Source organism: Pavona decussata, unplaced genomic scaffold (assembly GCF_977016875.1).
Source record: "Pavona decussata unplaced genomic scaffold, jaPavDecu1.1 SCAFFOLD_92, whole genome shotgun sequence".
In the NCBI taxonomy this organism is placed as follows: Eukaryota; Metazoa; Cnidaria; class Anthozoa; order Scleractinia; family Agariciidae; genus Pavona; species Pavona decussata.
Window position 1 is genome coordinate 2,149,724 of NW_028145509.1, and position 25,277 is coordinate 2,175,000.

Below are 25,277 nucleotides of genomic sequence, written 5' to 3' on the forward strand. Positions count from 1 at the left end.
TCCATCTGAATTTCTAATATTGGCACAACCTCTGAACCTCTGAATTTTGTTGTAGTTAAATTACCTTTTTCGAAGATATCTTGCGATGACGTTTCCTTTAAAAAAAAGCGCTTTCGGGGATTATAGTAGCGAATTTTTGAGATGACCTCTGTTTTTCGGTAAAGTTGCCTTGCATATTTTTGACATTATTTTAAAAGGGACGTCTTCTCTGGATTATTTTGACATCCGATGAATACGAAATGATATAATACCCATGAAATTTACATAATGTGGCTGTACGGGAAAACAAATTACGGGGAAATAGATTACTTTGTCATGTGTAGCCTTTTTCTATTGGTCGTTTAAAAGATAAAATTGTGATGCGCCGTAATTGTGCCAGAAGCAACATATACAAGCCGAACAAAGAACAAAGAGGATAACTTGTAAAGCGAGTTAGAACGGAAGAACTACCGTGAACCCTGATCAAGTTAAACATAAAGAGCAGTAACTATCGCCAAGAAATTAATGGTAAGATTTTTATAGTAACTGCCCGAAAAATAGAGTACAGTCCCTTAGGAGTCTTTTCCTTTTTTATGATTATGCAAAATCACGTTTCGTAGAGTTGTTGGAGACACAGCTCCATCTTAAAAGAAATATGACAAATGAGTCTGTAAAATTCGATCTCAGTCGGAAGTCTCGGCTACTGTATCTCAATGATTTCGATCAAATTTGTCAAGCAAGCGTCTTCTGCCTACCAAATAGATGACGGGTGTTCATGATAGTCCTACATTTTGAATTTTTGTGAATTCAATTACCCGCTTGTCAACTGAGAAACTCGGTGAATATTTATACAGATGTAAACAGCTGTATTTTCTTAATGCGTTTGTATAACTTAAGCCAAGAAATGCCTAGTTTGAGCGATAAACGCCAAGAGACGAGGGAATATAAATATTTTTCAAATTTGAAAGCTTTAAATTTCATAGAATTTGAAAGGCTACTATTTCCAACGTTATTAGAGCGATTAACAACCATGCAGCCATTCGTTGAAGACAAAGATTATTGATTTAACACAAGAGAGCGGTGTTTAGTTTAAAATAATCATGATAATGTAACAGAGTCGAAAGACGTTTTATGGAAGCTTCCGTGGTTTTACCATTTTGATCACCATTTTTCAAAACAAGATTTCTCAAGGTCTTGCCAAAAACAATCAAAACATTGAATTTCGGTTCTCGTAAATAAATCGACTTATTGCTATATATTTTGCTCTTTCAAATACAAACAGATGTTCGTTTGTAGAGGTATTGCGATGAATGAGACATTTTGAGGAAACGAGTCACTAGTTCATGATCATGTTGTCACAACTATAATAGGCCTTATCACGGTTTTTGACGCCATTTTGACGAGTAGGCAAACACGCTTAATATAACAGTGTGTGTATGGAAATCCGATGTCAAATAATTTTAGTCAAACATCGCTTCTGAAAAATTCATGAATTGGAAACTTTTGGCACTAGGAAAAAGATTTTAAGAAAAGAAATTGGGGGATGTGGCTGTGCCAGAAAGCGTCCAGTCGTGTTTTGAACTTTCCATACATTTGTCTGTATAGCGAACCAGCCGTGAACTGCTACTAAAAATAGTTCGCGGGAAAAGAATACAGACAAATGTATGGAAAGTTAGCTTCTTAAATGGTTTTCTTACTACTTGCTGGTCATATGGTACAAGAGCTCCATCGTCAAGTTTCTGTGACTGATTACTACCGAACTCTAAGTAAGTATCCTTCCCTGCAAATATCTCTACTCCCAGCAAATTCGAGACCTAGGGCATGATCTTCCCGGGAAAAGTGGCATAAAACAGCTAAGCTCTAAGGTGAAAATTGATCATCATTGAGCACGTCCATTTAAAGTTATTCACGTTGCTCTAATGTTTACACGGTCAATTTGTATTTATGACATTATTTTATGCACTAATCATGTCATTTAGCTTCATTCAATACCACAATGAGTCACACAAGAAAACTATTGTATACATATACCATAAAAGCGCTCAAGGCAAAAAGTGCTAAGGCCATCATAAAGAGGTCTTTTTGCTTTACCTCCCTATCCTTTTGGAGGACAAAAATGAATTTTGGGTCACTTCTTACTATTGTGCGAGCGCACAATTTGGTGGGTATAAAGTTTCTTATCTCTCGCAAAAACATATCGAAAACACCTTTTGGAACATATGGCAAATAGGGAGCTTGCGTAACGTTGCCGTTATTTAGACATTGGTAACTAAAAAAATTTATAAAAAATTAAAAATTCTTTCAATTCTCTTTGGTTTTCTTTTGCTAGAATATCTAATAGTTGCTCTAATTGCTGTCAAAATTTCAGAGACATTGGTGATCTTAAAGCGATAAAATAATTTATTCAAAGTCGCGGAACAAAAAATGGGCTTTTTTCGAATATTGAAACCTTTCATCGACTTGAATAGTCAAATAAATACACGGCAGATTTTTTGGGGCCGTGATATCATCGATTTTAAGTGTCGTGGTAATCGAGAGAATGGTATGGGACACAAATGGAAAGCCAATAGCTACAATTTACCACAAAAAAATAATTTAAAAGCTTTAAATTAAAGGCTTACTACGAGATAGGGCCCTTTTGTAACCTCTCGGGCACTAATCATGACCTATATCAGTCATCTTTGAGTGGTGTTGGCTGTGAACCTACATGCAGTAAGTTTACATGCTTATGCATAGTTACACAGCGAATTAGAATTTACCAAGCAATTTAGGCAAAGATATATCAATAAGAGAATAATGTTACCAAAGTGCCTGTTCATACCTCTGGGGGGGAGAGAGAGAGAGAGAGAGAGAGAGAGAGAGAGAGAGAGAGAGAGAGAGAGAGAGAGAGAGAGAGAGAGAGAGAGAGAGAGAGAGAGAGAGAGAGAGAGAGAGAGAGAGAGAGAGAGAGCAGGCGACGAACAAGCAAAGTTATACAAGAAACCGCGAGAGCGACTGAGAGAACAATTAAACAGGCGAACTTCAGTTGCTAGCCAACCATTTGGTGAACAAGTCGCTTAGAAATTAAGTGCATTCTTGCAGGCGACGGTTGATAATCTTCCACATTTATTATATTTCAAACTATACAAAGAAAATTAAACCGTTGCTATACGGCAACTATTCCAGATATTTGTGGATGCATTAATTTTTGAATTGTGTTGAACATTTTCAGTTGGACTTGTTAATTCATTCCCAGCGAATACTTCTAAACACGCACAAATCATAGGTCACCAAAGCGTAAAATTAAAAATAAACGATCGAGATATTATTTTAAATAGAATATTCAACTTAATAATATTAAATTTAGAGACACAGTTGACTATAAAATTAAGCGAAAAATGTCATCTTGGTACCTTTACTTTCTGCATAAATTTTATTTTCTGTTACATTCTTTACTTGATAATGGTGCCAAGATGACCCTGATGACACCGTTCCGTTTTCTTCGCTTATTTTTATAGTCAACTATATATAAATGAAACAACAATTTTCCCTCGAAAACTTACAAAATTTATTAAGAAGTCTGAAAAGGCTCACCTGGTGTGTTTCGCTGTGTTTTCATGGCTTCTCAAAGCTTCCGAAAGGCGTTTTGAGTGGTTTATCTCTCAACGACTGGTGCGCGTGCAACACTGTACTGTAATGACAAGGTTGGAAAACTTAAAGGCGAATGTTAATGAAATTTGTGGATAGCACTTCGAAAACCTCGCTTGAATTGGCTTGAAACCTTTAGTTAGCACACGCTTAACTGATTCATCAAATGCCAACAAAGATGATGTGCGGTCTTTCCTGAGGAACTCATGATCATTCTCGGAGGAGTTCATTTAATGAGTCACAGGCCTTCGTTGAAAACAAAGTTGAATTTAAATCTGGCGCTTTTTTTTGCCGCGGACTAGCCGAGTTGCAAGAATGTCATGACAAACTCAAGGTCAAACTAGGTACGGATACTAAAATGTGCCCAACACGGGAAATCCACGTGCAACCTTTGGCTCACAACAATTTATACACACTCCCTCCCGGGTAGATTCAGTTTATTATTATTATTATTATTATTATTATTATTATTATTATTATTATTATTATTATTATTATTATTATTATTTATTTATTTATTTTATTTATTTATTTATTTATTTATTTATTTATTTGTTTATCAGCCAGAGAGGTTTCTTTTTTTTGCCATTTACGGCTGGCAGGCGGCGACCTGTGGTATAAATGTGAAACGCTCAAATATTTCGTACCACAACCAAACATTTTTTTTCTGTATTTATTCTGTTTTTTTTTTCTTTCTTTTTTTTTCTTTTTTTTTCGAACCTTTATTTACAAAATGAAGATATTTCTGTAAGAAGAATATTTACAGAGTAATACATTTTCAAATATATATATTTTTTATTTCTTTATCCGAGTGGCCACATTGGACGCGTGAAAAACATCACGCGGTAGCCAACTCGTTTGAACAGCTGTTTACAATTGGTATTTATTTTTTCCTTTTTTTCTGGCATATTAAGCTTTACACACTTTCATGAATGGTCTATGTAGGACTGATATTTGTGGATAACTTATTTTTTTTCATCGACGAGTATTTTATATTCTGTATTGTGATCTCGCACAATTGACAAGGACAGCTGGTTCAAAACATTTTTCGCCCACACGTAAACACTTCGTAAGCAGTTTGCTTCATATGCACTAAAATATATATGACTCCAGAAAGGATGAAGAATTTGTAAGTTTGTTACGGTCATACATACATGCTATTAGAAAGGAATTGTGGAGCTCCGCTTTTAGGCCTGGCTAAATATATTTATTACCTCAACTTGTTTATCTGCATACGCCATAAGAAAACTACCTTCTAAGGTTTTTCTCTATTTCCTTTTACATTTTGTTTTATCCAGCACACTTCAAGTCATTAAATTTTAGACATTTTTCCAATTGCTTTCCATCTAAATTTCTAAGTTTGGCACAACCTCCAAAATCAATTTATTCTATAATTTTTTTTGTAGGTAAATTGTCTACTTCCAAGATATCTATATGACGTTTCGTAAAAACAGTGACTTTTTAAGGATTCTAGTTACGAATTTCTGAGTTGACTCCTTGTTTTCGATAACTAAGATGTTACGTCTCGTCAGGGTAATTTCGATATTTGATGAATACGAAATGATGCAATACCTAAATAATTTAAATAATGTGACTCTATGGGAAAAACAATTAATTGTTTTGTCAAGTTAGCCCTTTTCTATTGGTCGATTAATAGATAAAATTATGATGCACCATAATTGTGTCAGAAACAACATAAGCAAGGCGAACAAAGAGCGAGTTGGAAGGGAAGAACTACCGTGAAGACTGATCAAGTTAAACAAAAAGAAAAGGAATAACTATCGCCAAGAAATTAATGGTAAGCTCTCTCAGTAACTGTCCGAAGAAGTGTGATCTCTTTAACTGTCTCTCAGGCGTCTAAAAGGAACATTTATCTCTTTATGATTATGCAAAATCACTTTTCGTAGAGCTGGTGAAAAAAAAAAAGAAAAAAAAACAACGCCGCCTTAAGGAAGTACGACCAATCAGTACTTTATGGTACTGATTTCGCCCGAATTTACCAGGCAAGCGTCTTTTGTCTACGAAATGGATGTTTTAAAGTTTAAATCCGTTTTACTTTGGAAAATACCAAGAAGGCTGGCTTCGGTCTTGACAGTCCGTCAATTTTGCCGAATAAAATGAGTCCTTGCGTATTCAATTATCTGCTTATCAACTGGACAACTCTGTCAAATTTTAATATACAGATGTTAAATCAGCACTCTCTTTTTGTCTTTGTATAAGTTAAATCAACTTAAAAACAGCTAACAAGAGAAAGAGTTAAGAAAATTCAAATAAGATGTATATAGTTCTCTTAACCCTTCTTCTTCTGTCTAAGGGGAAAAATAATAAACGGCTAAGATCTTAACTAATTTCAACTTCGTGTGGCAAATTTTTATACGGGTGTAAACAGCTGTACTCTCTGTGTTTTTGTAAAACGCAATGGAAGAAATGCGTAGGGTATATTAATTCCATTTTGAAATCTTCAAATTCAAAGGAAATTAAAAGATTAATATCGTCAACGTTATATCGATTTAGAACCATGCAGCTATTCATTCAAGGCAAAGTAAAACTAACTATGGAAATGTAACAGAGCCGAAAGACACTTTGTGGAAGCCTCTATGGTTTCACCATTTTGATGTCCATATTTCAAAAAACAAAATTTCACAAGATCTTTTCAAAAACAGTCCAAATGTATTGATTTTCGTTTCTCAGGAAGAAATTGACTTATTGCTATTTAAATTTTTGTTTTTTCAAATATAAAGAAATGTTTGTTAGTAGAGGTATTGCGATAAATGGGACATTTTGAGGAAATGAGTCACCGGTTAACGATCATGTTTTAACAATTATAAGTATAATACGCAATGTGAACACCGTATTGCAGGTATCGTTGTTGTTGTTGTTGTTTTCTCTTTGGCATGAGTGTTGTTTTCGGAGAATTTCATTCATTGAGACATAGGTCTTCGTTTAAAACGATGTTGAATTCTAATCTGACGTCATTTTTGCCGCGGACACTCACGGTCAAACCTAGGCATGAGTACTAAAATGTGCCCAGCACGGGGAATCCACGTGCAATTTTTGACTCACAACCAGCTATACACACTACCTCCCGGGTAAGTTCAGTTTTGTATCAGCTTAAGACGTTTCTTTTCTTACCATTTACGGCCTGCCTGTTGCGACTTGTGGCATCAATTCGAAACGCCGAATTATTTCGTACCAGAACCAAACATTATTTTTCGTGTATTTATTGTTGTTGTTGTTGTTGTTGTTGTTTTTTTTTTTTGAACGTTTATTTAGAAACTAAATATATTTCTGTACGAGGAATATTTACAGAGTAATCAATTTTTCAAATATATATATTTTTTTATCCGAGCGGCCAAATTGCACGCGTGGAAACATCACGCGGTAGCCAACTCGTCTAACAACTGTTTACAATCGATAATTTTTCCCTTTTTTCTTTCGTATTTAAAGCTTTACACAGGTTCATAAATGGTCTGGACTAATATTTGTGAAAAAACTTTTTTTTTTTTTCATCTATTAGTATTTTATATTCTCAAACGTTGTCGGAATTGAGTACTGTGACCACGCACAATTGACAAAGACAGCTGGTTCAAAACATTTTCCACTCACGCGAAAACAGTTTACTCAATGAGAATAATGAGGAGGTTAGACTTAGTCGATCTGACAATCTTTTGCTCTTATAAGACCTACTAAAGTATGCACACATAATTAAAAAAAAGAAAGCCTTTGGAACATGACATTTTCTCTATTCCATTTGACATTTTTTTCATCCAGCACCCTTCGAGGTATTAACTTTTAGACGTTTTTCCAATTGCAACTAGGTCATGAAACATCTCCTTTTCTACTTTCCATCTAAATTTCTAAGTTTGGCACAACCTCTAAAATCAATTTATTCTAGAATTTTTGTAGCTAAATTGTCTACCTCGAAGATATCTACATGACGTTTTCTTTAAAAAAAAATATATTTTTTTTTAAGGATTCTAGTTACGAATTTCTGACATGACCTCTTCTTCTCGGTAACTGAGTTGCTGTGTGTTGTCAACTGAAGGTAATTTTCATTTTCGATCAATATGAAATGATGTTTGATAGCTATGAAATTTACATAATGTGACTGTATGGAGAAAACAATCAATTATTTTGTCAAGTTAGCCTTTTTTCTATTGGTCGATTAAAAGATAAAATTATATTGCGCGATAATTGTGCCAGAAGCAATATTAGCAAGGCGAACAAAGAGCGAGTTGGAACGGAGGAATTTCAGTGGAGCCTGTGCAAGCAATAACTATCGCCCAGAAATCAATGGTAAGCTCTTTAAGTAAATGTCCGAATTAAAATAATTGTGAATCTTGTCCCTCGGGCATCTAAATGGAACGTTTATCTCTTCACGATTATGCTAAATCACTTTTCGTAGAGTGGGTGGAAATACAACGCCGTCTCAAAAAAAAATAGATATTTCAAAACAAGTCTCTAAAATTAGAGCTATATTCGATACTCTCGGCTACTTTATCTCACTGATTTCGCTGAATTTTGTCAGGCAAGCGTATTCTGCCTACGAAATAGATGTTTTAAAGTTTAAATCAGATTGGAAAATACCGAGATGGCCGGTTTCGGGTGGTCTTGATAGTCCGCCATTTTGCCGAACCAAACGAGTTCTTGTGAATTCAACTGTATGCTTCTCAACTACTAGTAGACAACTCGGTAAAATTTGGGTACAGGCGTTAACATCTGTACTCTCTTTGGGTCAGTTATAAAACGGTTTAGACGGTGTTTAACAAAACCACGTTCTAAGCCATTTTCAATTTTGTTAACAATCATATATAAACATTGTCTGCTGCTGATGGTAATAAGAAGACTTGCGCCCCAGACTAGGCCCACTGATTGTCTTAAGCCGCGGCTTAAGTTAGACTCTGTTTAAATAACTGGCCATTTATGTAAACAGCTGTACTCTCTTAATATGTCTTTGTAAAATTTATTCTAAGAAAAGCGTAGTTTGAGCCGGCGACGAACGCTTAAAGACACTGGAGGATAAATTTGACAAGGCCTTCAAAAAAAAAAGAATCCGTTTTCGGAAAGAAAAAAAATGACATATATTGCAACCCCAAGATCGTAAACTACCTTGATGTAACATTAAACCTTGCCACCGCAAAGTATTACCCATATAGAAAACCAGATAACAACCCGCTCTACATTAATGCGAAATCCAACCACCCTCCTTCCATTATCAAACACCTTCCAGCTTCCATAAGCACCAGAATCTCAAGCTTATCATGCGTCCCTGATGAATTCAACAAAGCCTCGCAAACCTACAATGATGCCCTTAAAACCAGCGGCTACCATGAGAATCTTCGATATGTAAATATATTTTTTCTTTTTATCGTGTGGCTGGGTTTCTTTTTTCAGTTTCCCTGTAGTTGTGGAAGTTGTTTGTCAGCATCTATTAGGCTACATTGTGTTGACTGTGAAACGTTAGGGCCAGTGGGGGCATGCTATTTGTTATTGTCAAGGCGTAAATCTTTCGGAGAGTGGTTCGATTAAAAATCACAACTTTGGAAATGTAAGGGCCAGTTAGGCATATAAAAATTCTGTCTGTTATTGTCATGGTGTGACTTTTCGCCGGTTGTTTCTGAGGTTCATGACTGTGGAAAATATAAGACCCAGTTGGAGCTTGCTATTTCTCTATTATTGTCATAATGTATCTGGACGTAATTGGACTGCTTCTTTACTGTAGGATTTAGAACTTAATTATGGGAAGTCCTCACAACATTATCAGTTGATGTCCTTTGGAGAGGATACGTCATATGTCGTCCCGTCCCATCTCGGGTTTAATCAGATTTGAGACCCTGGATGTGAAACATGATAAGACCGGCTATATTGTAAGGTCACGTTCGAGACCTTAGGTGGGAAAATTACTGATCCGACGGCCCATTTTATAATTTCCGTCTCCCCTTACTGGGAAACAAGGATCAAGAGAAAATATTAGAGGCACGCAGTGGCGAACATTAGGAAGACGACTAATCGACGGAACCAACTCAGGCAGAGTTCTAAAGCAGAAGGAAAGACAGTGTCAGCCCTTTCTCTGGGGCTTCGTTGCTATTTAACTGTAATCGCAATAGCCATATCAAAGTGAACTATTTCAGACAGAAAAGTAACTCTCATCAAAAATATCGGAATACGAATCGAGATATTACTAATTACATTTTTTTTCTTGGAAAACGATAATTAACAACTGTCGATCACAAGGAGATCATGGTTCTGTGGTTAGGGTGAAAAATAGAATTTTCACCTAAGTTTAGGGTGACAGTTATGAAAAAAAAAAGTATGTAAAATACGTCCCCCGTTTATGCTGGGTCATAACTGTCACCCCTCGCTGGTCCCATGGGCTCCCCACTAACTTTTCATCGTTAATCCTTTCTATTTTTATTTTTTTAAAAATCATTCTCACCTTATCTTGCATGGATTAGCAAGTTTGAAGGTAAAAAATGCTAGTCTTTATACACTATTTTCTAAGACCGATTAAATGGGTTGACTAGTAGGAGGAACTCAAATGGGTTTTGCAGCGGGGTTACAGTCTCAGTAGGGGTAGTGTTTAAAGCGAAGCTGTATAGCGCGAAGATCAATTTGGAATAGCGGTGAACGCGACTGAGTGTTGTGAACTGGAATACTATTCCCAGTACTTGAAAATGAAGCCGAGAGTTAAACTTTAAAACTCGCTCTTATTTTGCACAAACGTATATGCATGTGTACTAAGTTCTGAATTCCTGGGGTGATAATTGCTAGTGAAAACTTATTTTCCGTTCAGGCATGATCAGGACTTCGTCGTCTTGATCATCGCTGAAAATTCGTGTTGGAGTATATATGCTTTCCATATCTTCAAATGATCACTTTTCCAATGTCAAAATAACAATGAACCGCAACGAATTTTATTGCATTACATACAATACCGATTGTACCTTTCAACTAATAAAAAAATACAATACTAATATTATTGTAACAGAATGCTAATACAAACCAATTTCACCCTGTTCTGTTTACAGGAAAAAAGCATGTCACTGTTCATTTCTTTTGTTTTCTTTGGCCTTTTCTGCGCCGGATGCGAAGCCCAATCCTGTGGCAGTGATTACGTGAAGGAAGGTTGGTAATTTATTTCTTTGTGTTTTAGTTTCTAGAGATAGAGATAGAGATAGAGATAGAGATATAGACTGAAAGAGAAAAAGAAGAAGGAGAAGAAGAAGACGACGAAGAAGAAGAAGAGGAGAAGGAGGAGGAGGAGGAGGAGGAAGAAGAAGAGGAAGAAGAAGAAGAAGAAGAAGAAGAAGAAGAAGAAGAAGAAGAAGAAGAAGAAGAAGAAGAAGAAGAAGGAGGAGGAGGAGGAGGAGGAGGAGGAGGAGGAGGAGCAGCAGCAGCAGCAGCAGCAGCAGCAGAAGAAGAAGAAGAAGAAGAAGAAGAAGAAGAAGAAGAATTGGACATAAAAGGAGAAATGAAGAAAAGAAATAAAAATATGATACGTTTTCAGGCATTCCTGATCATACGGCGCGGATTGAAGAAAACTTGTCGATAAAAGCAAAGGCATTAGACATCCGCATGTCAGTAATGGAAATTGAACCGGAAAGAAGATTTCAGTTCACAGACACTCAACTAAGTAGGTTTCCATCGCGATTTAGTCCAATTAGCCAAAGACCCTGCATAACTTTAGGATGCCTTCGCCAAAATGAAAAAAAAAAAAAAAAAGGAAAACTTAACAATGTCTGGTGATCAAGGAAAATCTCAAAATTGTCAAACTTAAAAAAAAAAAAGACCTCTTGTTGACATGTAAAAACAAAATAATGGTCCAACCTTCGCAATTAAGAGGGTTGTCCAATACACCCAATCTGACTCGATTCGTCTGGGATTATGACGATTCGACTCGAATCGATCGATTCGTTTGCCCTTGTAGTCGATCCGTCTAACCGGAAGTCGATTGGCTAGACCCTTAGTAAAAACACGGCAAGCCAGCCTTGCGGGAGGGTAGAAAATGTCGACGATTCGACTCGATTCGACTCGAATCAATTCGTTTGCCCTTGTAGTCGACCCGTCTGACCGGAAATCGATTGGCTAGACACTTAATAAAAACACGGCAAGCCAGCCTTGAGGGAGGGTAGAAAATGTCGAGGATTCGACTCGATTCGACTCGAATCGATTCGTTTGCCCTTGTAGTCGACCCGTCTTACCGGAAAACGATTAGCTAGACACTTAGATACAACACGGTAAGCCGGCCTTGAGGCAGGGTAGAAAATGTCGACGATTCGACTCGATTCGACTCGAATCGATCGATTCGTTTGCCGTTGTAGTCAATCCGTCTAACCGGAAGTCGATTGGCTAGACCCTTAGTAAAAACACGGCAAGCCAGCCTTGCGGGAGGGTAGAAAATGTCGACGATTCGACTCGATTCGACTCGAATCAATTCGTTTGCCCTTGTAGTCCACCCGTCTAACCGGAAATCGATTGGCTAGACACTTAGTAAAAACACTGCAAGCCAGCCTTGAGGGAGGGTAGAAAATGTCGAGGATTCGACTCGATTCGACTCGAATCGATTCGTTTGCCCTTGTAGTCGACCCGTCTTACCGGAAAACGATTGGCTAGACACTTAGTAAAAACAAGCCGGCCTTAGTAAAAACAAGCCGGCCTTGATGGAGGGTAGAAAATGTCGACGATTCGACTCGAATCGATCGATTCGTTTGCCCTTGTAGTCGACCTGTCTTACCGGAAGTCGATTGGCTAGACACTTAGTAAAAACACGGTAAGCCGGTCTTGATGGAGGGTAGAAAATGTCGACGATTCGACTCGAATCGATCGATTCGTTTGCCCTTGTAGTCGACTCGTCTTACCGGAAGTCGATTGGCTAGACACTTAGTAAAAACACGGTAAGCCGGCCTTGATGGAGGGTAGAAAATGTCGACGATTCGACTCGAATCGATCGATTCGTTTGCATTTGTAGTCGACCCGTCTTACCGGAAGTCGATTGGCTAGACACTTAGTAAAAACACGGTAAGCCGGCCTTGAAGGAGGGTAGAAAATGTCGACGATTCGACTCGAATTGATCGATTCGTTTGCTTTACAGTCGACCCGTCTAACCGGAAGTCGATTGGCCAGACATTTAGTTAAAATATGGTAAGCCAGCCTTGAGGGAGGGTAGAAAATGTCAACGATTCGAATCGACTCGAATCGATCGATTCGTTTGCCCTTGTAGTCGACCTGTCTTACCGGAAGTCGATTGGCTAGACACTTAGTAAAACCACGGCAAGCCAGCCTTGATGGAGGGTAAAATATGTCGACGATTCGACTCGACTCGATTCGACTCGAATCGATCGATTTGTTTGCCCTACAGTCGACCCGTCTAACCGGAAGTCGATTTGCTAGACAGTTAAAACACGGTAAGCCAGCCTTGAGGGAGGGTAGAAAATGTCGACAATTCGACTCGATTCGACTCGAATCGATCGATTCGTTTGCCTTACAGTCGACCCGTCTAACCGGAAGTCGATTTGCTAGACAGTTAAAACACGGTAAGCCAGCCTTGAGGGAGGGTAGAAAATGTCGACGATTCGACTCGAATCGATCGATTCGTTTGCCTTACAGTCGAGCCGTCTAACCGGAAGTCGATTGGCTAGACACTTAGTTAAAACACGGTAAGCCGGCCTTGAGGGAGGGTAGAAAATGTCGACGATTCGACTCGAATCGACTCGAATCGATCGATTCGTTTGCCCTTGTAGTCGATCCGTCTTACCAGAAGTCGATTGGCTAGACACTTGATAAAAACACGGCAAGCCAGCCTTGGGGGAGGGTATAAAAATGTCGACGATTCGACTCGATTCGACTCGAATCGATCGATTCGTTTGCCCTTGTAGTAGATCCGTCTTACCGGAAGTCGATTGGCTAGACATTTGGTAAAAACACGGCAAGCCAGCCTTGAGGGAGGGTAGAAAATGTCGATGATCGATCGATTCGTTTGCTCTACAATCGACCCGTCTGACCGGAAGTCGGTTGGGTCAACCTATGGCATATGCGTCATGCTGTAAAAAAACGATACAAGAAGCAGAGACCGATACAACGTAGAAATACGGTTTAAAGGTTACTATATTTCGGCTGGCCAAACCGAGCCTTCTTCAGGTACAATGGAAATTTACATTGGGACATACGCTTATATAGCTGACAAATATTTGCGCAATAGCGGAACTACGTTAAACTAAATTGATTGACAGTATAAAATATGAAGCAAATGAAATAATAAACCGCGCGCGGTGTGTAAATCTGTCACGCGTGTAAGGTATGTTTACGCGTCAGATTTGCAGATTGTTTTGAGGAAATTCTCTCTTTACTTGAAGTAATGGCCCGGATCTGTTTGAAACAGGCTTGAAAAATTGTAGTTTACTGAGACAACCTCTGTTTAAAGAAAAATTATCTGGCTACGCTTGGAGAAGGGTGGGTTTTCAGGCCTGGAAGCTTACGTATGCGCGCGCGTGCAAATTTATTTACGCGCGGCCTTTCATACATCGACTATAATTTTATTTACCATGTTTACGCCCGTAAAGCCAGTCATGAAATTCACGCCCGTACGCACTTTAAATTTACGCGACAGTGGAAATCGACCTTTAGGCGCAGCAAGCGGAAAGGCTATGGTTACTTGCCGTTAGGAAACGGTGTAGGAATTAGATTATAAGCACTTCTGGCAAAAAATCTTAATTCAAAATCACTGCTCAAACTTTCGCGCAGGCGTTCTTTTAACCGGAAGGTGGATTGTTGCTGGAAATAGGGTAATATGGTAATTCTCGGTTTTCACGTGACGTCACCAAATTCTAGAATTCAAAACTGGGAGGCCTACAAAATTTTTACCTTCATTCAAGAAAAGATTACCTAAAAATATGTCTGTTCACAATTTTTTAGCTCGATGTCGTGCTTCCTTTTGAAAATAGAACAGTTTCAATTTCCGAGTTTCCATCGTGCGTGACATAAGGAGGACGGCCGTGACAGAGCTTTTCCGTATCTTAAAAATGACTCTTCGGGTGATTTTCAGCATTCTAAACAATTTAAGTTTGAGGAGAAATATTAATCTAAACATTCGAAAATTGACAAGGGCAAACAAACCTCTTTTCTGGCAAAAGTGAACTCCAGATGTTTTTCCCTATTTCCGGCCGCCATGTTTGTGTCCCTCACAGGGACACAAACATGGCGTCTCCATACTAAGCTCTATAAATTTATGTGGAACATTTTGTCAAATAACTCGAGTACGGCATGCCGCACAGACCTGACACTTGGACAGATGCCTTATTTACTTATCCTCTATACCATGTCAATTTCTTGACTTCATTCATGGAATGGTTTGGATTTTTTTTTTCAATGGCGTGACAGTGAAAACCGAGAATAGGAGTGAGTAGAGTCTAATTTGTTCTGTGATTGTTATTCACGAGTATGATGACAGACAGAATTGGATGACAGAAAGTCCTATTCCCGAATAATCACAACTATAAAAAAATTTGGAAAAACAGTAACTGCTGGTTAACTGTTTTGATGAATAAAAATGTTCAGTTGGATACAAATAAAAAAGGCTTTCTGATTCACCAACAAAGATCTCGTCGCCATCCAAATTCTTTCGCTTCCCACTGACAATGACCTCTTCTTCTCCACACGCATATCTCTTAACAACTGACGTCAACGCAGATAATTTAAAAAAACTTCTTCACACAAAATTAAGATCAGAAGAAAACCGAAATAACCGCATGTGGTCTTTCATAAAGCCAGCTATAGTTCACATGCACGCGTCCTTTGCTGGAAATCGCAGCCTCGTTCCCAGGCCCTCAGGAACTCAAGGAAGGTTTTATGTAAATTTCGTCGCACGGTCTAACAGGTTTTAAGAACGAGGAATATTCATGTATATTTCCTTTCTCAGGGAGGTTCATCTATATTCGCTCTCTCCGGGATGTTCATATATATATTTCCTTTTTCGCGCAACGCTTTAAGAAAGAGGAAGGTTGATGTATATTTCCTTTCTCGTGCCCACGCTCTTTCTCGCGCAAACGCTTTAAGAACGAGGAAGGTTAATGTATATTTCCTTTCTCGTGTCCACGCTCTTTCTCGCGCAAACGCTTTAAGAACGAGGAAGGATGATGTATATTTCCTTTCTCGTGCCCACACTCTTTCTCGCGCAAACGCTTTAAGAACGAGGAAGGTTGATGTATATTTCCTCTCTCGTGCCCACGCTCTTTCTCGCGCAAACGCTTTAAGAACGAGGAAGGATGATGTATATTTCCTTTCTCGTGCCCACACTCTTTCTCGCGCAAACGCTTTAAGAACGAGGAAGGTTGATGTTTATTTCCTTTCTCGTGTATACGCCCTTTCCCGCGCAAACGCTTTAAGAACGAGCATATACACGCTTTTCTACCTGCCTTCTTTGTTACCTTCCCGGCAAGAGAGGTCGACTACAAGGGCAAACGAATTGATCAATTCGAGCGATGAAGTCGAATCGTCGGCATTTTCTGCCCTCCCTCATAGCCTGCAAGCGAATCGACTTCCGGTAAGACGGATCGACTGCAAGGGCAAACGAATCGATCGATTCCCGCAAGCGAATCGACTTCCGGCAAGACGGGTCGACTGTAAGGGCAAACGAATCGATCGATGGCGGCCTTGCGAAGCATTTATTCACGACCTGACTTCTGGTGAGTCGAATCGTCTTCGCTCACTGACGATTCGACTAAGATTGGGTGTATTGGACATGAGTGGCAATTAAACTTCTTACTTCCAAATAGACTGATTGACCCGGCATAACTCACTAACAAGGTTTTTCTTGCCTGTCGATTTTATAGAAGCAAAGAGAGGATTTACATCATGTGGGACAAAAGGAACCTCAACAATTAATGATTAAAATCCAAATCTGAATTGGTGTTCCGAAACAAAATCTCCTTACAAGGTGTACTAATGATAATAATCCAAAACCCAAAATACATATTTAGTCAGTTTATAAATAAATTTAAGTTTGAAGTAAGCTTCCATTTACCTCCAACGGCTGAAAAAAACAGAAGATAAATAAAATAAAATAAAATAAAAACAGAATTGGACTGACCAGAACTTTAGGACCTGAACTATAGATTATAATCGAGCATTCAGACCATCAATGAGTTTGTTGACCACACGCAAAACATATGTTGCCAAGCTTTGCTTTGCGAATAGGTCAGAATGGACAAGAATAGGTGCGAAAGTCTGGCTGATGTTGGCCAGGAAACGAGGTGGTAGTGTGAGACAGCTGATACGTTGTTTCTACGTTTGCGTACGTCGATCTTTGTTGCACGTCAAATGCACTTCATGTCCTCAGATCCCCTTTCCAATTCCTCCGATAAACATTCGTTGATCAAATTCTGTCCGGCGGCGGATTTATCTTCCAGCTTGATAACTTTCAGTTGTGTTTTTAATGTCAGAGTCTATTTCTTCTAGATAACCTTTAAGGGCTTAAAATTTTCGTTAGCATAGAGCTTTCTAGAGCATAGAGGCCGCGTTGACCTTTTTGTACTGAGACGCGAAGAGAAAACGAACTGCGTTTTGTTTCCTTCGAATTTGAGGGTGATTTCAGATTCTTCTTTGAGTGTCTTGGCGATAGAATCAGAATTACCGAAGAATCTTGAATGTGACGTTTCAAAACGCTTAAAACTTCTTATTGAAGTAGTCTTTAAAGAGAGCGAAAGTCGATGCTATATTAGCAGTAGATTCGCATGACTCAGTTCCGAAGTCACATAAGGCAGGGTTGAGTTGGATCCTTGTTCAGAGAAAGACAACGAACAGTCCAAGAGGAAGATATGCACTCGGTTGAGCGAAGATTTCACCATCCGACATGAGTAAGAGGGCGAACAGAGTGTCGTGTGACTTGAATGAATATAAATGAAAGAAACACCCTGCCTGCAATGAAGGATTGTCATAACATATCACATAACACCCCAGATCAACACGGTTACGTTGCCCATGATAAATACATCAATCAGAGTACACATTTGTAGCTCACATTTGGCCTCAAAGCTCACTCGCCAGACCCAGACTGCAACGGTGTCGCAGAGGTCATGGGTTTGAATCTTGTTCAAGCGTGAAGTTTTTCTCATACCTCATTTCCTCAGCTACTTAAGTGGCGTTCGTAACTGCGATAGTCTCGTCTTTATATAGTATAACAATCAGTCCGAGTTTTGAAATATTATATAGCTTGACACTTTAAACTAAGAGAACAGTTTTTATCGATTCTTTTTCTCCCAGTCTCTTTCTTATGATCTTGTGTGAATTGTATACTGTTTAAAGATAGGTGATCAGCAACCTTTGTTCCTAGACATTTACTCATGAGTTTTCAATGCGAGGCGAAAGCATTTGCCGGCCATAATGACTCGAGCTCTTGAATGGTTATAGCCATTGTGTAGTATTTGATAGTCGTGCACAGAACTACGCACTCAAGCGAGACTTCCCAACGTTTATGGAGTGGTAAATTCACCTTTGAGGGGCCAATTAACAGGCTAGAGTAACAAAACCTGCTGAGGCCAGCTGCATTATAAAATTCATTAAGTGAATTGCATTGTTCAAAATCAAGTACCTTCAAGTACCAGTTCAAGTAACTACGTTTTGATGCTTTCGTCACCTTTCTTTTTTTCTTGTACAGATTACGCCTTGAACTTTCCAAACAAAGGAAAGACTGACTACGCCGTTATCTCTAGTGGTATGCCAGACCTGAATGAGTTCACATTGTGTTATTGGATGAAGTCAACTGATAAAGGTGATGCAACCCCGTTCTCTTACTGTACACAATCAGTCAAGAACGGAAACGAACTGCTCATTTTTGATTATGGGAAATCAACGTCGCTAACCATCAACGGTGAAACAAGGTAAACAAGCTGTGATATTTTATAGAACATATACAACCGAGATACATTGAAGAATCATCAGTAACAGAAGTATTTTGAACATAGGAAAGCCATCTGTTATTGATGGTGTAATATTCCCCGATGCGGGTTTTACACGTATACCTCGAAAGGAAAACGTAACTTCCAGTGGATTGCCCTAAAGAGGATTATATTACATGTACTTTGAAAAAAAGATAGACAACGTTGACAGCGTGGTTGCCTCGATGGTGTAACGGTAATCACGCCCGGCTAGCGTCAGGGTAGACGGGATTTGATTCCTGCTTCATGTTTTTCTTGTCTTACGCACAATTTTTTTTATTTATTTTTTTTTTTTGCTTTCTTAACAGCGACAGCGACAGTAATATAATTGAATCAACTAAGGATAACAGATGGCACCATATCTGTTTTTCGTGGACGAACAGTGATGGGTCTTGGCAGTTATACATAGATGGTGATTTGATTACAAACGACACAGCTGGCCTCCAGAAGGGACATACCATCAAAGGGAATGGGATAGTAACGCTTGGGCAAGATCAAGACCTTGACGATTCCGGCAGTTGTGGGGGCGAATTTTCTTCCGGCCAGTCTTTTCAAGGTTCCCTGACCAACCTCAACCTGTGGTCCTTCATACGCTCGGTAGAAAAAATCCAGGAGATGTCGCAGAGATGCCTTCTTGGGGAAGGGGACGTGCTTAAGTGGTCCGACTTCAAATCCAACCTTCGTGGACAATCGTTAAGGGTTGACATTCCAGCTCCCTGTGTTGTGTAATTATATATCTGCCAAGATGAGTCAATGGTGCTAGCATCATTTCAAGAATCAGACATGACGTGCCTTTTAGTACACTTCTTACGATCTAAGTCTCTAATTGATCGTTATATTTCATACGGTATTGCTGTATGAGAACAAGCCGCTCAATGACATTGGGATAAAATTTTAGTGCTACAAATGTGCGCTCTTTGGCTGATATACTTTCCTGATCCAGCCAGAAATGAACAAACTTGGATCTGCAGATTTTGAGAGATGGCGAGGACTATGCTGATTTGCCCAATTTTACCAAAGCTATCAATCTGGGCCGGGTTGTTCGAAAGCCGATTACCACTAATCTATGGTTAAAAGATAATCGAGGTTTTCATATCGCTCTTGTAAAGTGGTTTTAAAGCCTAAATTCAAGCTAAAGGTAAAGAAAAGTCTAAGTCAAAACTAACAGCAAAAAAAATCTTTACGATGAATTTTTACCGATTAGTAATTAAACTTTGAATCAAAGTTCACGTTAATCCAGAATTAACTTAATCAGGCTTTTAACAACTGAGCCCTGGTAAGCTGTTAATTTGTCGGATAACCATTTGGTTTGTTTCTTAGTTCCTTTTTTTCTCATTCCTTTGTTTATCTATACAAAATTGGTATTCAATCCTACCGATTCCTATTTTCATTGAGTTCCAGGTAGTTTGCTGTCATCCTAGCTAGTAATTAACCCGCCACAATTAACCTAAGTTACCGACAGCTTGGTATATTTAATCTAAATGCAGTAAACAGGGGCGTAGCTAGGATTTTTTTTACATGTGCGCAAAAGTTTCTAAATCCATTTGACCCTCCATCCCAATTCCACGATTTGCATCATGAGGTTAGGCATAGAGGACTTATCATGGATTTTGCCTTTGTTTTTTTTTTTTTTTTTCTTGTTTTAAGTACTTTGATCATCTGTTGACCTAATGATTGACATTAGCGTGCGGGGAAAGTTAACATTGCATTTTATGTTGAGAACTTGTTTGAAAGAAATACGTCTTTTAGCGAATGTTTTGTTCTTTACTACCGCTCGGTGGACGTTGCTCTAGCCAGGAACGCGTGGCGAACCCCTAAGAACGTCTGATTGGGAGGTTAACGTTGTTCTGGTTTGGGGGTTTGTTTTGTTCGTTTATTTTCTTCTTCTTTTTTTTTTTTTTTTTCAATCTTCGTTATTTTTTCACGGTACGCACTTGCGTACTGGCGTAGAGGTAGCTATGTCTGTGGTAAGGTGATTGTAATTTGCACGAATGTATTAACAATTTTTGTAAGAAGATTGGATCACTATAAATTTAAGTGTGTAATTATATACGTAAGTCCTTGAAATAATGCGAAAGCATGGTAACTTTAAAAAGGGACTCTTAATAAGAATCTTTTAAAGCAGTTTAAAGAAATATAAAAAATTCAGTTAATTTAACATTGTCATAGCTTACCATTAAATAAGTTAGTTAAATTTGGTGTGAGGCAACTAAGTCAAATGTTTGATTCACTTTGTACTTGTTGAGTGTAAAACTTTATGTGAGGATGTGCCCAATAGAATATTTCTGTACGTATGTAGCTTAACCCTATCTACACCGGCCTTATTTTATTTTATCTTGTTTATCAATGTTTTTTTTTTTTTTTTCTTTGGCTTTCTGGGATCCAGGGGAGATTCTCTCCTCCATAACTTCGGAAGTATTAAAGCTATGACAATGAGACTTGGAGGAGAGATAGCACACCCTTTGATGTTCACAACAGGAAGTGATCTTGCATCCGTTATCTTGAATTTCTGGATCTCCTCTAAACGTCAGGAAAGTGCCCAAACTGGCCAAAAAGTAAACAAAAACTAGAGAAAGAACACTAAAGACCAGCGATTTCTCTTCACTTGTAGAAAGGATTTTTCATTTTATTGAAAAAACAAAAAGAAGAAAAATTCCTGTCAAAAATTACTTACCTATGACAACATGAAATTGTTTCCAGATGAATTTGTCAAAAAAGTGCTGAAGATTCAGGCTGTTTGCTCATGTATATAAAAAAATATATCTATTTAGGTTCAATGTCGCATAAATTGAAGGTCAGACCCCCCCCCCCCCCCAACTGATAAACATATTAGCGGATCGAGAACGAAGGCCCTTCAGGGACTCCAAACGATAACATTTCAGAACCCAATAACTAAAATGTTGTCTCTTTCATTCCCAAATAGTTTCGTGTCCTTTTAAAGACATGTGTGTAACCTAAAAAAAGCCATTCTACAGCCTGATGTAATCTGTTCTTGCTTGAATAAAAATTTAAGTTACAGAAGGTTGTAGGGATTAAGGTCTTCGGAATAGATATAAAACTAAATTAACCATTGGGTGCCACTTTCTCTTCAATATGTCATATATGGGCAGAACAAATATTTTGTATTGAGAACCACAGAAAAATACGTTACAACAGTTTATCGCAAGTTCAAGTAAAAAAATGGTGATACGATAAATTACAATACAAGGCAGTTGCAAAGAATTGTACGACGGGGTTGCCAATGAAGGTACCTTCGAAGAACCAGTGCAGTTACATTGAAGTTATTGAATTTTCTTATTCTTTACCTTCATGATAATTGATTACTTCACAATGATTAAAATGAGCTTAACCCTCTGCTATGCCAGGGGATAATCAAGCAGTGATTTGAAATGTACACTCACTCTGAGAAGATTGATTCAAGGACCTTGATCACTATCTCATTTTCAAAGCAAAATCGTGATTCAACAATAGGCCATTTCCGAGTTGTTGTAAACCTCATTATGAAAGCGAGGCTAAGTGCAAAGCTTTTCTTGTGAAAATTAGTTTTGTTTGCATATGAATGAAAACTTTTTTTCAGAATAAAAACTGTGCACTTAGCCTCACTTTCATAATGAGGTTTACGGCAACTCGGAAATGGCCTATTCTCTCGTTGTTTTCTATTAGTCTCATCAAAAATAATTAATATATTTGTGTTAATTAAGAGAAGCTGGGTACTGCGTAATTAGCAAGTGTATATGAAAGTGTAAAGTAGTCATATGATCTATCGTTACATAATGCACACACCAATTGATCTTTGCGCCCTTTTCTTCCATAATACTGTGCTGAGTGGATCCAGAAAGCGATATGAAAAAACAGATTTTAAACTTAACATTTGCCTAAAGAAACACAAACAAATTCTTCCACTGAAGTACCATACTGAAGTACTATTGATATTTTAGTTTAAATAGATTTTGTTAGATGAAGGGAATTCTGACACAATAGGAAAATTAGTCCCCTAATAAATTCGTTAAAAAAAAAAATGTTAGTTTTGATCATTCTCCGGTATTGCAAGTCGAAATGTTTCCTATTGCGTCATTTGCTCAACAAAGGCGAGGTAAAGCTAATCCCCCCTTTCTTTTATCAAAAAAAAAAATCCATCCGCATTCAAACAGCATTTAGTTTGATTTGAAACATACCGCATAAGGCGTATTATAAAAATCTTTAAGAATGTATTATGTTAATTCCTCATTTTATGACCACCCGGCAATACATGCGTAAACATATGGCCAGTTTGGAATGATGACCAACCAAGGTTTGACGAAGACTCTCCCAAACTTCTAATACGGTAAATATAAGAGAAGCAGGGAGGTTGATACTTCGGCCTTAAGGGTTAAACTTGATGAGCGACTCGAACAAAAAAAAGTTTTTTTCTTCCTGTGATGAACTTTAATTGTAAACAACGAATTAATTAGTTTGAAGGTTTTTTCGGTATTCGTTGTCAAAAATGAAAATACCAAAGCTCTTTTCAGAAGACAGTGATAATAAAAGTTTAAAGTTAATTTGATCTTCGACTGCACGGGGCATTCTCAGATCAATGGTAAGATCCAGTGGTTAAGTCGTCGGCTGAAAATGTGCTAAAGACGATGGATTAGACCCTGAGCGAAGACTCCGCATTTTCTTTCCGCTCCATGTTCATGGCAAACTGGGTAAAGAATGCTTCTTAAGGAGAATGTTTATTCTGACTGTTACAATCAACGAATGAACACTGCCATGACGTCAGCAATTCCAACATTACCTGTGCATAAAAGAAACAAAAATAACTGAAATCGCGCAAAGAAGATATTCAAAACAATGATTGAATTGTAGTTGGATACACTTGCTGAAATTCAACTGGGATGTTTAAATTCTTTAAAAGAGTGAATCAGAGGGCCCACATATTTACTTGATATTGTTTTTTTTTTTTTTTTTCTTGTTTTTTGGTTTCGTTTTGTTTCTGCGTTGTTTATTATTATTATTTTTTTTTGGTGAACACCCTCCTTAATTTTAAGATGCAACTTCTTTGTATCTCACACCAATCTCTTTCTGACTACACTGGTTATTTTCGACTTAATGAATGTCCGTTTCCGCAATGAGCTCAAACGCGTTTTGGGGTGTGATCGCGTGACTGATGATGTCATCAAACAGCTTCTGCTAAGTATGACTAGTCAGCCACATTTTGTCGCATGCGAATGACATACTAAACATTATGTTTACCACTTCATGCCTTTCCTTCGATTTTACCGTATACCTGTTTGAGTGAAGGAACTGTACATACCGTATTCGGTCCATTTGACAAAAGTTTCCAGTTTGCTGTATAAAATACTTGGTATGCGAGGACGAGCTTCCCAGGAGCAATGTTGGATCTTGGTGATCACAAACCAGCCAGTGTCAGCATTACAACCACCGTATACATGACTGATCTCGAAGTTACGAATATCACCCCGTATGCTGAATCGATACGGGTTTGATCCGTTTTTTAGGTCGATCCATGGCGATTGTATAAGCCTTTCTTGTGAAAACCAGCTCAAGTTGTTTGTTTCGGAAGCATTGAACTTCAGAGCAGCAACTTCTGTTCCTTTTGTGTAAAGAACCACGCGGGCCTAAAGTCATAAAAGGGGATCATATTAACATTAGTGAGATTCTATTGTTGCTCCAAGCTATCAAATTCTTTGCTTCTGAGCAATAATTGGATGATTTGGTTATTTTAATGTTTTCGCTGTAAGAACGACAATACAAAAAAATGAAAGCCTACTAATAACATGCCGGAAAAGATCGGATCGAGTGAGGAGTTTAGCTTACAAAAACGGGGACTATTTGCGTTACTCTGCTCGTTTTAAATGGTGATTATGCCCCCTTCTTCTGTGTATGAGAAGATGTAAACAAGTCTAACTGCGTAATATCACCGACCAATAATGGATCGCCTGACCCCACGGATAATACACCGAGAACAGTATAAGCTAGCATGACCTCACTAAATGACCGTAGCTGGTGGTCTAGTCGTATTCTAGCAAGCGGCCTCCAGCCTGTAGTCTTGCACCCTCTGAACTGAGCACACTTAAAGCAGGCGCGTACCAAGTTATAAAGACGATTTTGGGCTCCAATAGTTTTATTGAAGTGGTGGCCGGATTTGTAAATTGCATTGTAAATGTTTTTAATCGTAACAAATCTAGTGGACTCTTTCCCCTTCATTTTATTTTGATGACTCAGTTCAACGCTTGTACCTTCCGTAAGACCACAATTAAGTTTCTACTAAAAGGTTTCTGTTTTAGAAATATCGGGTATCACACGTAATGTTCCCCATCAGTGATCGAACGGACGGGGGAATATTTACCAAAATAATCGATTTGATATTACTGAACTAATAACAAGGGTTCACAAAATGTATTAATGGTTCTATGATTATTTTCAATTTCAATAATTTTTAATTCAAAATTATGATTTATTTAGGTAGGTAAAGTTACATACCTCCAGAGGGTTGAAGGTTTGCCATGTCTGTACAATTCGGTTTTTGTAGTGTCCTGAATGCGTCGAGTTTGTGTTCAATGCAGCAGTATCGTTTTCAAAAGACGTGTTGGATGAAGACCATAAATCATAAGCCGCTGCCTGGGTGACATTTCCAACAAATTTAAATACCATTGTCCAACCTTAATGAAAAGTTAAGTAAAAGCAAAAAAAAAAAAATAATAATAATGAATAGTGTATAAGCCACAAGAACCCCTTGTA

The 25,277-nt window shown here is 38.2% G+C and overlaps 2 protein-coding genes and 1 pseudogene across 4 annotated transcripts in view; 1 reads left to right on the forward strand and 2 right to left on the reverse strand.

Annotated features, from left to right (window-relative positions):
• The first annotated feature begins 360 nt into the window (after nt 1–360).
• On the forward strand, nt 361–20,689 carry LOC146473831 (neuronal pentraxin receptor-like). Of its 2 annotated transcripts, none has more exons than XM_085117916.1 (4): nt 361–507; nt 10,635–10,731; nt 18,257–18,479; nt 18,845–20,689. In XM_085117916.1, the coding sequence occupies exons 1-4, from the start codon at nt 505–507 to the stop codon at nt 19,263–19,265; spliced, it is 744 nt and encodes a 247-aa protein (XP_084974042.1). In that variant the 5' UTR covers nt 361–504; the 3' UTR covers nt 19,266–20,689. The 2 variants fall into 2 exon arrangements, with proteins under 2 accessions (XP_084974042.1, XP_084974043.1); XM_085117917.1 differs by lacking the exon at nt 361–507 and adding an exon at nt 7,791–7,902.
• Nucleotides 16,598–17,721, reverse strand: LOC146473832 (uncharacterized; annotated as a pseudogene).
• A 790-nt stretch (nt 20,690–21,479) lies between the features above and the next one.
• LOC146473833 (uncharacterized) overlaps nt 21,480–25,277 on the reverse strand; it is a 17,142-nt gene continuing 13,344 nt past the window's right edge. For both annotated transcript variants that reach the window (XM_085117877.1, XM_085117876.1), the window contains 3 exons: nt 25,020–25,198; nt 23,830–24,154; nt 21,480–23,310 (listed from right to left, as the gene is read on the reverse strand). In XM_085117877.1, the coding sequence (XP_084974003.1) occupies nt 23,267–23,310; nt 23,830–24,154; nt 25,020–25,198 (548 nt within the window). In that variant the 3' untranslated portion in view covers nt 21,480–23,266. The remainder of the gene's footprint in view (nt 23,311–23,829; nt 24,155–25,019; nt 25,199–25,277) is intronic.